Below are 13411 nucleotides of genomic sequence, written 5' to 3'. Positions count from 1 at the left end.
ACGGAGATCTGATCAATCTCTAGCCTCTCCCCGTCGCCGATAGAATTCCTAGACGTACCCCTCCCATGCGCTACGAACCGAACCCACGGAGCCTAGCAAACTTCGTGTGGATGAGTGAACGGAAGAACCCACGGAGCCTGACAAACTTCGTGTGAGCCCTTACGATCGGCCTCAGAGCTCTTCTACCCGGGTTCGAGTCCTGCAAGTTTATTTTCTTGTCGCCGGAACCCTATGCAACGTACCCTCGTGTTCTGCAGGTTCGAGTTTTTGTTTTCTTTTCTCTTTCTGTAACTGCAACTTAATCAAGCTTTCCAGCCTACACCATTGCCATCTCGGTGTAAGTAAACAATCTTTTAAACTACCGATATGCGTCCGTGCTTAATTCCAGAGCGAAGGCCTTCCCTCTCCGCCCCCGCGTGCCCAGGCTGCTGGCCACAGCCCGCGTGCAGCGCGAAAAAGGGCTCGGGGCGCTCCCGGCCCGCACACAAACTATCACGCACAATTATTGTTATACTTGAAATGCAAAGAACACCTTATAACAGGGGTCAGTAACACACAACCCATGGGCCAGATCCAGCCCACGATGCTGGAGGGCTTTGCCTGAGACCATACCACCACCACTTCCCGCAGTGACCCCCTACCCCCACCCCACCCCGTTCTCTCTGGATCCTACACACTGGGCCAGTCTCTGGAACCAGAATTCAGTGTGGGCTCAGCTTCCAGCCAGTGGTGGCCTACATCAGGACTAAGGAGCTGCAAACTGCATCTGCACTACCAATGCTTTTCTCTGCACCCCTACTCCACCCTGCCTCCCAGCTGTAGTGTGGGCACAGCTGGAAACTGGCCAGCCCAGCACAGCTTCCCACAGGCTGGAAGCTGTGTCCATGCTGCAACCAGAGTGGTGGCAGGAGGGGGAGAAGTGGCAGCAGTACAGGCAGCACAGCTAGAAGCTGCATGGCTCTGACAGTTCTTCTGCCTGTGCCCACAAAGAGCTCTTGTCTGAGCCCTTCTATGTATCATGGGATTTCTCAATATGTCCTCTTCATTCTCCAGAATGTGCACCTCAAAACTCCCATGTCCCCCAGTTACTTACTGGGGAGCTACAGGTCTATGAGAACAACAAAATCCTAAGATGCACCTTTTCCTGTATCACACCCATTCTATGAGTCCAAGGTCTGGTCAGCATCTCAGGCTGAACAGAATCCCTCCTACCCTGTCTCTATTACTAGTGGCTTCTGTTCACATGTGGTGGTGAATGCCACCCCACTTCAGAAGGGAACAACCCTTTCAAAACAGTCTCTGACTTCCTTTGCTACATGCTCAGGCTGAGAAGCCCCTGCCATTGCTCCATAGAGGGTCTAGTGATTGAAACACACTCAGAACTGCCAGTTCCATGAGAGCTTTTTAGTTATATTCATTCAGATAGGTCTCACACCTTTTCTGGGCAGGCAATGTCTAAGGCGTAGTATAATGACCATGCTCTAGGCAAAATTAGACATTTGTTTAGCCCCAACAAAATGATTGCCCCAAATAAACACTGAAGAAAAAAAGCAACTGAAGTTCAGTTTGATAGAGACTTATTCCACTCCTATATACATGTTAAACTCCTAAATAAGATAGAGTAGCTTTAATGTTAACGCATTATATAGCCTGGATAAGCCCTGGAGTGAGCCTAAGGTTGACCCTGACAGGCTAGTACATTTACAGGATACATATTTTACTAACATTTTTTTAAAATTTTAGTGCAAAGTATTAGTTAAAACATGTTAAGCACACTTTTTCACCCCAGTGAAAATGAAAGGTATGAAGAAAATAAAATGAACCCCTCAAAGACATAGAGGATAATACAATAAACATAATGGGTGGATTAAACAGAGTCAATGTGTTAACCATCATGTTAACCATGGCTGCTTGCAGACATTTAAAAAAACAAACCAAAAACCAAAAAAGCCCCTTGCACTTTACCAGAAGAAGCAGCATGTTTACTTAGACCTGGTTCTGCAGCATCTGTATAGATCAGGCACTTCTGCTGGGGTTTTTTGGTGCTTTTATCTAAAGCTGAGCCAATCAGCTATTACATAAAAGTGACAAAAAAGCCCCACTAAATCTCTCAATCTATACAGAGATCAGGTAAGCCAGGTCCAACTAAAGCTCTGCCTCTTCTGGGCATGTGCTGGACTTGGCGTGAGAACACACCAAGTTTAAAGTAAAGCTCTGTTTTGGTGGGGGAGGGGGTTTAACGTCTGCAAGCATCCCATAAAAACTTTCTTCTTTAGTTGTTTGCCTCTTTTTTTCTTTTTTAAATATGCTTTAGGAGGGTTATGAAGAAACATATGCTTGGTGAAGCCTGCATCACTGCCTGCACTAATATCCTAAAGCAAATAGGCGAGAGGAAAGGTACAGAGGAGGTGTAACAGTGCATAAATCAACTACAACTCGGTGCCACAGAAGTGCCATCAATTAAAGGTTTGCTGAAATGGGTGCTTCAGGAAAGGATTCTCTCTCTGCCTTATGTGTATGAGCTCCCCACATTTCCAGCAGTTACTCTGAGAGCAGAGAAGGGATACTGTTGAGAACTACAAGCAAATATATTTATTGGTTTATGAGTTAGATGCACTATTTGAAAAAGATGCAATTGTTACCCCACTTACACCTCTCCTCCAGTGTGCAGCAGCAGGGGACAAGGAGGAAACAATTACAATGGACAATAAGCTGAATATAAGCCAACCATGTGCCCTTGTGAAGAAGGGCAACCGCATACTGGGCTGAATTAGTAGGAGCGTTTCCAGCAGATCAAGGGAAGTGGTTATTCCCCTCTATTTGGTATTGGTGAAGTCACATCTGGAGTTCTGAGTCCAGTTTTGGGCCCCCCCACTAAAGAAGAATGTGGATAAACTGGAGAAAGTTCAGTGGAGGGCAATGAAAATGGTTAGGGAGCTGGGGATCATGATTTATGAGGCGAGGCTGAGGGAACTGGGCTTATTTAGTTTCTAAAAGAAAAGACTGAGAGAGGATTGAATAGCAAACTACCTGCAGGGAGGTTACAAACATGATGGGACTAGACTGTTCTCAGTGGTGGCAGATGACAGAACAAGGAACAATGGTCTCAAGTTGCAGCAAAGGAAGTTTAGATTTTTCCTAATATTTAACTTTCTCACTTGGAGGGTAAAGCACTGGAATACGCAGAAAGGTTGTGGAATCTCCATCCTTGGAGATATTTGAAGACATGGGTAGACAAAGCCTTGGCTGGATAATGTAGTTGGGGATGGTCCTGCTTTGAGCAGGGGGTTGGACTAGATGACCTCCTACGGTTCTCTTCCAACCCCATTTTTCTATGATTCTCTGAATTGTTAGGCCCAATTCTCATGCCTGTTCATAGACATCAGACCAAACCGATTGCCTGTTTCTCCACACTGTCCCATTCCCCTAACCCATAGGTATCAAAATGATCTGGCCACATGGGCTTAATGAGAGGCAAGGGGCTGAATCAGGCCTACAGAACACTCCCATATGCCAAAGCCAGCACACAAGGCCAGTCTGGTGTGGGCACCTCATGCATTACACACCCCAGACTGGTTCTGCATGCTAGCTCCAGCCCTGCATGCAGCATGCTCTTACCCCAGTCTGGGGTATGCACTGTACGCAGTGCAAAGGCCAATCTGGGACACACTGTATACAGCACCCACAACAAACCACCCCTGAATTATGGATCTGACACAATGGACCAGTCTGCAGGCCTGACCCAGACTGGCTCTGGATCCAACACACAGAGCCAGCCCAGTGCAGATGATGTATGTAGCACATGCCTTGGACTAGCCCTGCATGCCACATGTAGCATGTGAGTTAAATACAGCCCTATGCATTGCATGCACATGCTGCATGCAGCACTCAGGTCTAGGACCAGCATGTGTTGCATGCGGTACATGGGGCTGGTCCAAGACCCACAGGTAGCACCACAAACCAGATGATAGGGCTCCACATGCTGACACCCTTGCCCTAACTAGTTTTTGTGCCATTTGCACTGATGTGGGCCACCTGTGTAGCAAAGTCTAAAGTAGGAACAAAACAAAGAATTAAAAAGAAAAAAGACTATGCATCAACCTTACCTAACCTCTCTGGCAACCTCACTTTGCTGGGAGTCTTCCAGGATCTCAGGTAAACTGGTGATTATGTCATGTTGGATTGGTGCAGGAGAAACACTGACCATCTGCATTAACTTGCTGATGAGATCCTACAGGTAGGGGACACAATAGAACACAATCTCATCACTAGGAAAAGCAGCTCATTTTTATGGCATTGGTATTATGTATGCAGTGCCCTCAGTGCAGTAATTTTTTTACACTTACACTAGATAGCTCCACTAACTGGTCACATTTCAATGACAATCTGGATTATAATACAACCTGGAGAACACAGCACTTATACCCATTCTTTCCATTAAGACAAATTGACAGTTAATCTACTGTTAACATCCTCAGTTAAAAACAGCTTTGATTAGGCTTTAACTGAGGGTCTGCAGTTAAGCTATTATTTCTGTAAGTCCCACTGAAGTCACCAGGCTTGTCATTTACTTCACTGAGTTTCATCAGGCTCCCAATACAGTACAAAACCCTGAATAGAGGTTTTAAAAGCACAGCTACATGAGTAAGCCCCTTTAACTGCAACTTAAATGTGCTGTCAAGAGTTAAAAAAGGAACGAAAAGACAATCCAAGAAGCTGGAAGAAATTTAGTTACATAGTAAGAAAGAAAAAAATATTTGGGGGGTAACTGAGCACGCAGGGACAGCAAACAGGGCAGTCAAGCAGTTTGTTGGGAGCAAGTGGAGGAAGGGGAAGAGAAGCCACACACTGGGCACCAGATCCTGCTCCTGGAATATAAGTGAACCAGGGCTGCGTGTATGTTTAGCTTTCTGAGTGCTCTAAGCAGCTGGAGTGCTGCTAGGTGGGTGATTGCTGCCTGTGTCTGACAAAAGTCCTAACAAAGGAATGAAGCCAATCCAGGCCCAAGAAGGCATAAACAAGACTCCCCCAAGTGACCTGGAACAGCAAGCAGGGCAATTTGCAAGCAGTTGGCAGGTCAGTTTGCCACCCCTCTCTTTCCAGGGGAGCCTTTAAGGTGAGTTCTTTCTTTAATTAAAAGTAAATAACTTTAAAGTAGCTAAAACTCTGCGCTTAGATCAAGACTTAAGCGCCTTGTTTAACTAGAGTCCACACCGAGTGGGGAATTCATTAGGGAGTTTGCCTGGAAACTCTCTCTCACCTTCCTTCACTGTAAGCTTGGTGAGAGGAGACAGGATAGCAGGGGAAAGGAATCTTTCAGGACCAAGAAGCAGTAGTGAACAGGCCAGTTTACAGAAGAGTTTACTAGGAAGGTCTGCTTGGAGAGAGGGACAGGAAGAGGTAGGCATTAGATTTAAGAGACCAACAGAAATGGCTGAGGATGTCACAATGCTAGAGCCACTGCCAGCTCTTCCTCTGCTTTGTTGGGACTCAGATGCCTTCAGGCCTGGGTTTGACCTTTGTGCTCAGCTCAAGCTGCATGCTTAGCTTGAACTGTGGTCAAGATCTGCACCCAGTGAAAGGAAAAGATGGAAAAATACTGTCCCTAACTTAAATCAGGAAGTGGGCTAACTAAATTGAATAAATATAACTTGGGCAAAGCAGGAACAGTCAGATCAAAACCTACCCCCACCTAAGAATGAAAAGATTACCTAAGAATAGAAAATTCCAGTTAAAAGGTAACCATATTTGGCAAACAAGCAAGATTATTAATATGCATTAGGAAGAAGGCTTAAGTTAATTTTATGTATTAAGAAATGCAAGCTATATGGTATATAAAAAGAAGTGAGAGAGTGTACCCTTTGGAATATTCCTGAAGAAAGCCTGAAGAGATCCCGTCATTGATCCAAGATCCTGTCTCAACATCAGACGTGGGAACCAGAAGCCCCGGAAAAGACTCCATGGCCTAATCAACCAGTGAAGTTGCGTTCATAACATTACGGGGTGGTAAGCATCTGCTTTGACTAGGTACAAACCTCAAATTTTTAACTGCTAATGGTGCTTCAATTTTAATTAGAATTGTATCTGTTAGGGTTCAGTAAACTTGCTTTTCGTTTAGGACAACCGTGTCTTAGCCTTCTTGCCTGGTATAAGACCCATTATAGCGGCACAGGGACGCAGCAGCTTTCACTTGGAGATGTCTGTCCAGGCAGGACTGCCCACTGTGGAGGCTTCCACCCAGGTCTTGGTTTGGAGCTCTGGACACTGGGGGGCAGGTTACTTCCACTAACAGCCAGGTGAAGGAGTTCCTGTGATGTAAGTGGTACCTACTGGTGGTGTCCCTTAGGGAAAAGGCAAGAGAGCTACAGGAGGAGGTGGTGAGACTCAGAAGCATCCTCCTCCATGAGGAGTTCATTGATTTGAAACTGAAAGAGACCTCTAGGACTGCAGATGAAGGACTGCCAGAGAAGGAAGAGGACATGGAGTCCTAGGAAGCGGGAAGTTCGTTACTGTGACCTCTGATAGCAAGCAGAAGTCTTCATCCCTACTTGCAACAGTTTACCTGGAGAACTGATATGGAGCCCTAGCAACAGAGAAAGAGCACATTCTACCAGCAGAAAAGGCCAGGCCAGGCCAGGACCAAGACAACTGCCACCAAAAGGAAGCAATGGGAGGTGGAAGTTGGAGACTCCCTTCTGTGGGGGATGGAGGTATCTATCTGCTGGCCTAACCTGTTGTCACAGGATGTCTGCTGTTTGCCTGGAGCCTGGATCCAAGATGTCACAGAAAGATTACTGAGACTCATCCGGCCCTCTGACTAAGAACCCTGGACTTCAGGAAAGCAGACTTCGACCCCCTCAGGGACCTGATGGGCAGGATCCCCTGGGAAGCCAGTCTGAGGGGAAAAGGAGTCCAAGAGGTTGTGCTTGAAAGAAACCTTACTGAAGTGGCACAAATGAACCATTCTTATGCACAGGAAGACTAGCAAATATGGCAGAAAACCAGCCTGGCTTAGCAAGGAACTCTTCAGTGAGCTAAAACACAAAAAAGAAGCTTACAAGAAGTGGAAACTTGAACAAACTTCTAGAGAGGAGTATAAAAGTATTGCTCAGGCATACAGGGATGAAATCAGGAAGGCCAAAGTGCAATTGGAGTTGCAGCTAGCAAGGGATGTGAAGGGTAATAAAAAGGGTTTCTACAAGTATGTCAGCTGCTGGCTGTTATCTTTGAAAACTCATGGTGACTGGAAGAGGATGATTGGAAAAGGGCAAATATAGTGCCCATCTTCAAGAAAAGGAAGAAGGATCCACAGAACTACAGACCAGCCAGCCTCACCTCAGTCCCTGGAAAAATGATGGAGCAGGTCCTCAAGGAATCCATTTCTAAGCACATGGAGGAGAAGAAAGTGATTAGGAACATTCAGCATGGATTCATCGAGAGCGAGTCAAGCCTTATGAACCTGATTACCTTCTATGAAGAAATTATTGGTTCTGTGGATGCAAGGAAAGCAGTGGACATGTATGCCTGGACTTTAGTAAAGCTTTTGATATGGTTGTCACAGAGTACTCTCTCCAAGGATGACAGTAAGCCCTTGGAGACCAAAAAGAATTCTGGTATACCCTGCTCTACGGGCTGTGCGCCCAGCTCTCTCCCGCCAAGCCTTGATGTTAATGGATGCAAGGAATGCACAAGGCTGCCATGGTCTTATCACAGTGACCATCAGAATTGTGGCCAAGGCCTTACGGGCCAAGTTGTGTGGTTCCGTTCCACCCCTACACCACGCCCCAAGCCTCACAGGTGGCATCCTCACAGATGTTCTACCAGTTGCTTATGCAGCCTCTCTCTGGGCCTTCCAACACACCAACCTCTCTCAGCTCCACGCCGGGCCCTCAGACCCCTCAGTCTCACCGCACAGCTGCTTCCTGTGCTGCCAGACACCTCAGTCTTCCTCTTGGCCCCTCTCAGTTTGCCAAACCCCTTGGTCTCTCCTCCGGCCCCTCAGACACCTCGCTCTCGCAAAACCACTCCCTGGGCTGCCAGGCACCTCAGTCTCTCTTCCAGCCCCTCTCTGGGCTACCAGCCCCTTTGGTCTCTCATCCTGGACCCTTTTAGTCCCCCACTTTCCTGGCTGCTCTCCAGGCCCTCAGCCTCATCTAGTCCTGCACTCTATTCCCAGCCCCTCCAACTGGGCCCTTTATGGCCCCACTATGCTATTCCTAGCCCCACGCTCGGCCCCACCCTATTTTCTGGCTGCTCACTAAGCCACACTATATTTCCCAACCCTTCGCTGGGTCACTAGACCCACATGGTCCCAGTCTTCCCTAACCCCTCTCTGGATCCCCATGGTCCTGGTCTCCTTTGCCAGGTGCTTTTCTGTCAGGGTGTGGTCCCCTAGCCTTCCCCCTCCATGAGGTAACTCACAAGACAATGGGAGCGGAGGCCATTGTCATCCCGGGCTGCATGCCCCTTGACCCTTCCTCTCAGCTGTGGTCACACAAGGACCTTCAGCCTTTCCTAGGCCCCAGCTCTGCCTCAGGCCAGTCAAGAACTCCAGGCTCTCCCAATTCTGGCAGTCTCTGCTATGGTCTATTTCAAACTTTGGCCCCTCCTGGGCCCTGGCCCTGCACAAACCAGTTGAGATTCCCAGGGTCAATCCAGCTGTCAGCCCTCTCTTCTCTGTAAGTCCGCCCTCTTGGGCCCCTCCATAGATCACTCACTCTCTCTGAGCTCACCTGGAGCCCTGCACAGATCTTCACTAACACAGTCCCTTCCTTCTCTGGGCTTATCTGGACCCCTCAACAGGCCCCCAGACATTCAGCCCCACTCTCAGGGCTCACCTTGCCCCTCAATAAGCCCACAGGCACTATGCCTCTCTCTCAGGGGCTCATTCAGCCTCTCAATAGGTCCCCAGATACTCAACTCCTCTCTCTGGGCTCATCCAGACTCCTTAGGCCCCTGTACACTCAGCCCCCTTACCAGGGCATTATGAAGGGCATTTGGGGTGCCTTCCACTTTAAGTGGCTGTGGAGCCACTGGCAGGTGGGTGTCAGAGCTAATTGTGGAGTTGGATGACCCCAGGAGCCAGCAGGTGAAGCTAGGCCTGATAAAGTTAGTCACCTGATTGGAGGAGGGCTAGGCTTAGGCAAGATATAAGACCAGACCCTGAGAGTAGCATTTTGGGAGCTGGTGAATAGGATCTGCTGATGCTATTTATCCTGCATCAGCACATGCATGACAAATAGAACCAAAGAGAGAATACTTCCCCGCAATGCGGCACTGGTCAGACTGCATTTGGAGTACTGCATCCAGTTTTGGGTGCCGTACTTCAAGAAGGATGTTGATAGACTTGAAAGGGTCCAGAGGAGAGCCACTTGTAGGTTAGGGGCTTACAGGACAAGCCCTATGAGGAGAGACTGAGGGACCTGGACCACTTCAGCCTCTGCAAGAGAAGGCTGAGAGATGATCTTGTGGCCACCTACACGTCATCACCCTGTGCCAGTTAGGGCACTGGAGGAACAAGGTGAGGTGGCCCACAATCCTAATTGAACTGACAGGAAGCCACTGTAAAACAAATATTTAACCTAAGGTGAGGATGTTCGTTGTTCATACAAAAAGCTTAATTGTTCCTTCCATCTGAACTGGCACCTCCTCACCTAGTCAAAAATCAGCTTGGGGAGGAGGTATGGATGGGGTGGCACCTAGGTCAGTGGCCACAAGGAAAATAAAAGCATGCCTTAAGGGTCCAAGACAGCCTGTGTTAGCAGCAGCTTAAACGCAAGCAGTGAGAACAGTCACCCCTTGCCCTGTGCCCACCTCTCCCAGCCAGCTAGGTACTGAGGCACTTGGTAACTGCATGGTGACCAACTGCCAGGGAGCTTACCCAATTGTTAATCATAGTGCAACTGTAATGGTGCACTGAAATTTACTCTGGCTGGCAGCACTGACCATCCTTGGGGCATTTCTCAAGAGACTGAGTCCAGGGCACTGGAAGGACTGCACACTTGGCATCAGTGCCTGTGGCTGTGCTATAAGCATTGTTGCTGGCACCGAGGAGAAAAGTATACTGTTTCATAGTTTGCAGGCTTGGAAGGGACCTGAGCAGATCATCAAGTCCGACCCCCTGCCATGGCAGGAAAGAGTACTGGGGTCAAACAACCCCGGCAAGATGTTCATCTAGCCTCCTCTTAAAGACCCCCAGGGTAGGAGCCAGCACCACTTCTCTTGGAAGTTGGTTCCAGATCCTAGTTGCCCTGACAGTGAAGTAGTGCCTCCTGATATCTAGTCTAAATCTACCCTCTGCCAGCTTGTGACTGTTATTTCTTGTCACTCCTGGGGGTGCTCGGGGGAACAGGGACTCCCCCAATGCCTGCTGGTCCCCTCTGACTAGTTTGTAAACGGCCACTAGATCCCCCCCTCAGCCTTCTATTGCGGAGGCTGAACAGGTTCAGGTCCTTTAGCCTCTTCTCATAGGGCCTGCCCTGTTGCCCCCTGATCATGCGAGTGGCCCTCCTCTGGACCCTCTCCATGTTGTCCACATCCCTCCTGAAGTGCGTTGCCCAGAACTGGATGCAGTACTCCAACTGTGGCCTGACCAGTGTCACATACAGGGGGAGGATCACCTCCTTGGACCTGCTTGAGGGTCTGTAGGTCAATGGATGAGACCTTGAGGCAATGTGGAAGAGATGTTGGTCTTGATGTCAATCTCGCCATTGCTCTCCTGTAGCAGAGGATGGTAAGGCTCTGTTTCTTCACTGACAAAGAGAAATAGGAAGTCATCTGAAAGCTCTTTGCCCTCCTGTACCAGCTCCTAGGCCACTGGGGGTGGGAGGCAGTCTGGGGAAGGTTCTCCCATCTTAATTCTGGGTGGCATTAGAGTGCTCCATGGCTTGAGCCTGGCTGGCAGTGTTTACCGTTTACCATTTCAGCAGACAGTCTTAGTTGTGATGGTTCACCCTGAGCGCCTGCTAAACTCCCTCATTGTTTTATATGGAGAGTAGGTCCAGCACCTCCTCTTGAGTCAAATTGTTGGCAGGCGTGGAGGAAGTGCTGGAAGCAGATGGGGTGGACATTGAGGCTGGTGTCTGGCCTAGTATACCACAAAGCATCCAGACAAGCCTGTTAACTGCTGCAACAGACCTCAACCATGTTGCTGAGAGCATGACATGGAATTGCTGGTGTGACTTCAAGCTAGGAAATAAATAGGTGGGAAAGGCCACATGTCATAACCGTAGGGCCATAGAGTTTGGTTTCAATCACAGACTGGCTACTTCTAGCAATGGGAAGAAAGAGGGCCAGCACTACATTGTGGGATGTCTGGAGGACCAACTCACCCCTTTTGTTACAGTGCAACAAGCATGGAGATGCAATTTCAGAAGTATTAGTACAACATACTACCCGCTTCCTCTCAGTACATTTTCAGCTGATTTTGAAGCAGTTTATCATGTCCACAGATCTGTACACTCACTTTTTGTACCAGTATAAGAACATTTATACCACTTTGGAAGTGCTTCAAATGTGACATCTGGTCACACCCTCAAGAACAAAGTTCAGCTACTTAATTCTTGCAGAGGAACTGCCACCTTGGCTGAACCAAGTGTTTAAGTGTAAGTCTATTTAGGAATCACAAAGCAGGCATCCCTATTACCATCCTGTTAGGAGCTTGGTCATCATGTAGAAAGGAATACAAGCTTCATGGGGCAAGGAGAAAAAGCAAGAAAGAGCATGAATCTGTAGACCTGTGATAAGAGCATTCCCCACAAGGGAGTCCTGGGTTCCAGTCTCTCCTTCAAGGACTGCCCGTACATATATATTCATATTAATGAATCACTGGACAAAAATACACAGAATAGTGTTGGTAACAGAGACTAGAACCCAGGATTCCCTACTATATAAAAGGGGTAGAATGAACTAAAATGTCATCCTGTGTTCAGAATCTGAATGTAAAACTGTCACTGGTTCTCACTAGTATTATAAAATATCATATCCTATTTGAAAAGTGCTTGAGGAACCCAGCAAAGAGAACATATTGGTAACTGCAGCATTAGTACTTACCTTGCTGTCAAGTACCCTTTCAAGCCACTTAAACTGATTAATAATGAGCCGAGGAAAATTGGTTCCAAAGGTGCCCACACTGAAATATCAGAACAAGTGAAATACAAGTCAGTCAGACCTACAGGCAGTAAGCAAGATTTTTAGAACCTGTCTACACTGTTGCACGCAGAAGCATTGCCATGAAGCATATCCCAGCTTCCCAAAAATGCTTAGAGTGGTCCTGTGCACAAGCCCAGAGACATTCTTAAGCCCTCTATCTTCGACATGCTTACTGGCACACACTCAGGACTACTTTAAGGCCATTACATAGCCTTGTTACTTAGCGCATGTAAAATGGGAGTGAGTGGGCAGGGCTCACTGGACAGTGACATTTCTGGGTACAGCATAAAAATAGTGTAAACAAGCCCTTAGAGAAGCCAAAGGTGGACACAATATTAAATGACTATTTTTATATAATTTTGTTATTCCTCTGCTAAACAAGACATGATTATTTAGCTTTATACCAAACTCTGAATCGACACAATTTAGGTAGATGAATTAGGTCTTCAAACAGTACTACAATTCAAAACATGCTGTTCATATATTAAAAGAACTTTCAAAACTAGAATTTAGGTAGAAGGAGAAATACTGTGTATGAACCAAAATACAGCATAACACTGAAGAAAAGTACAACTGTGCAAAACATGAAGCTTTAGACTAGTTTCTGCTGCTGTATACATGACAAACATCTCACTGCTAGCTCCCACAGCTTAGAAATAAGTTGCTTCTCTAATTATTTTTTTAAACCATGAAGACTAACTGGCTGTGGACAAATTACCAGCAAAATGTCATTATAAATACTCTGAATTTTAATCTAAAGTAGAGAAGAACCCATGTTTCACAACTTGCTGAATATGTGATAATAGAAAAAAACGTCAATACGTTTCAACATCGATGCCAATATTAGGCTTAGCATCACAACTATCCTGAGTAACAGGATGCAAATAAGGATATATTATGATTTGCCTTCAGATTTCCTACACACAGCAAGAAGCTTTAAAATGGTTAAGTGACAAGTACAAGCAGTTCAAAAGATCCTACCTATGCTACAGCAAAACCAGGCTACCAGTAAACATATGAGTAGCTTTTAAATATTGCAGGACAAAGTTAAGGTCATTGTAAAATGTATAAGAAGTTTTTAACATATCAATATTACTCTAATAAATATGGGTGGAATATTACAGTAATTTTACTTAAATAATCATTCCTATACTTTATTTTATGGAGAGAATTTCTATGAGGATTACTGAAGCAACCTTAAATATAGTTAAGCTTTTAGTGTGGGAGTTTTATACAGCTTTTTTTTTTTTTTTGGCCGGGG

General features: G+C 46.7%; 1 protein-coding gene across 2 annotated transcripts in view; it reads right to left on the bottom strand.

Annotated features, from left to right (window-relative positions):
* FANCD2 (FA complementation group D2) overlaps nt 1–13411 on the bottom strand; it is a 194560-nt gene that overhangs the window by 145974 nt on the left and 35175 nt on the right. For both annotated transcript variants that reach the window (XM_014522094.2, XM_014522095.2), the window contains exons 8-9: nt 12052–12130; nt 4107–4231 (exon numbers count right to left, since the gene is read on the bottom strand). In XM_014522094.2, coding sequence (XP_014377580.1) covers nt 4107–4231; nt 12052–12130 — 204 coding nt within the window. The remainder of the gene's footprint in view (nt 1–4106; nt 4232–12051; nt 12131–13411) is intronic.

This window comes from Alligator sinensis, unplaced genomic scaffold (genome assembly GCF_000455745.1).
Source record: "Alligator sinensis unplaced genomic scaffold, ASM45574v1 scaffold487_1, whole genome shotgun sequence".
NCBI classification, from domain to species: Eukaryota; Metazoa; Chordata; order Crocodylia; family Alligatoridae; genus Alligator; species Alligator sinensis.
Note: the sequence above shows the minus strand (reverse complement) of the source record. Positions and strands in the feature narration are given on the sequence as shown.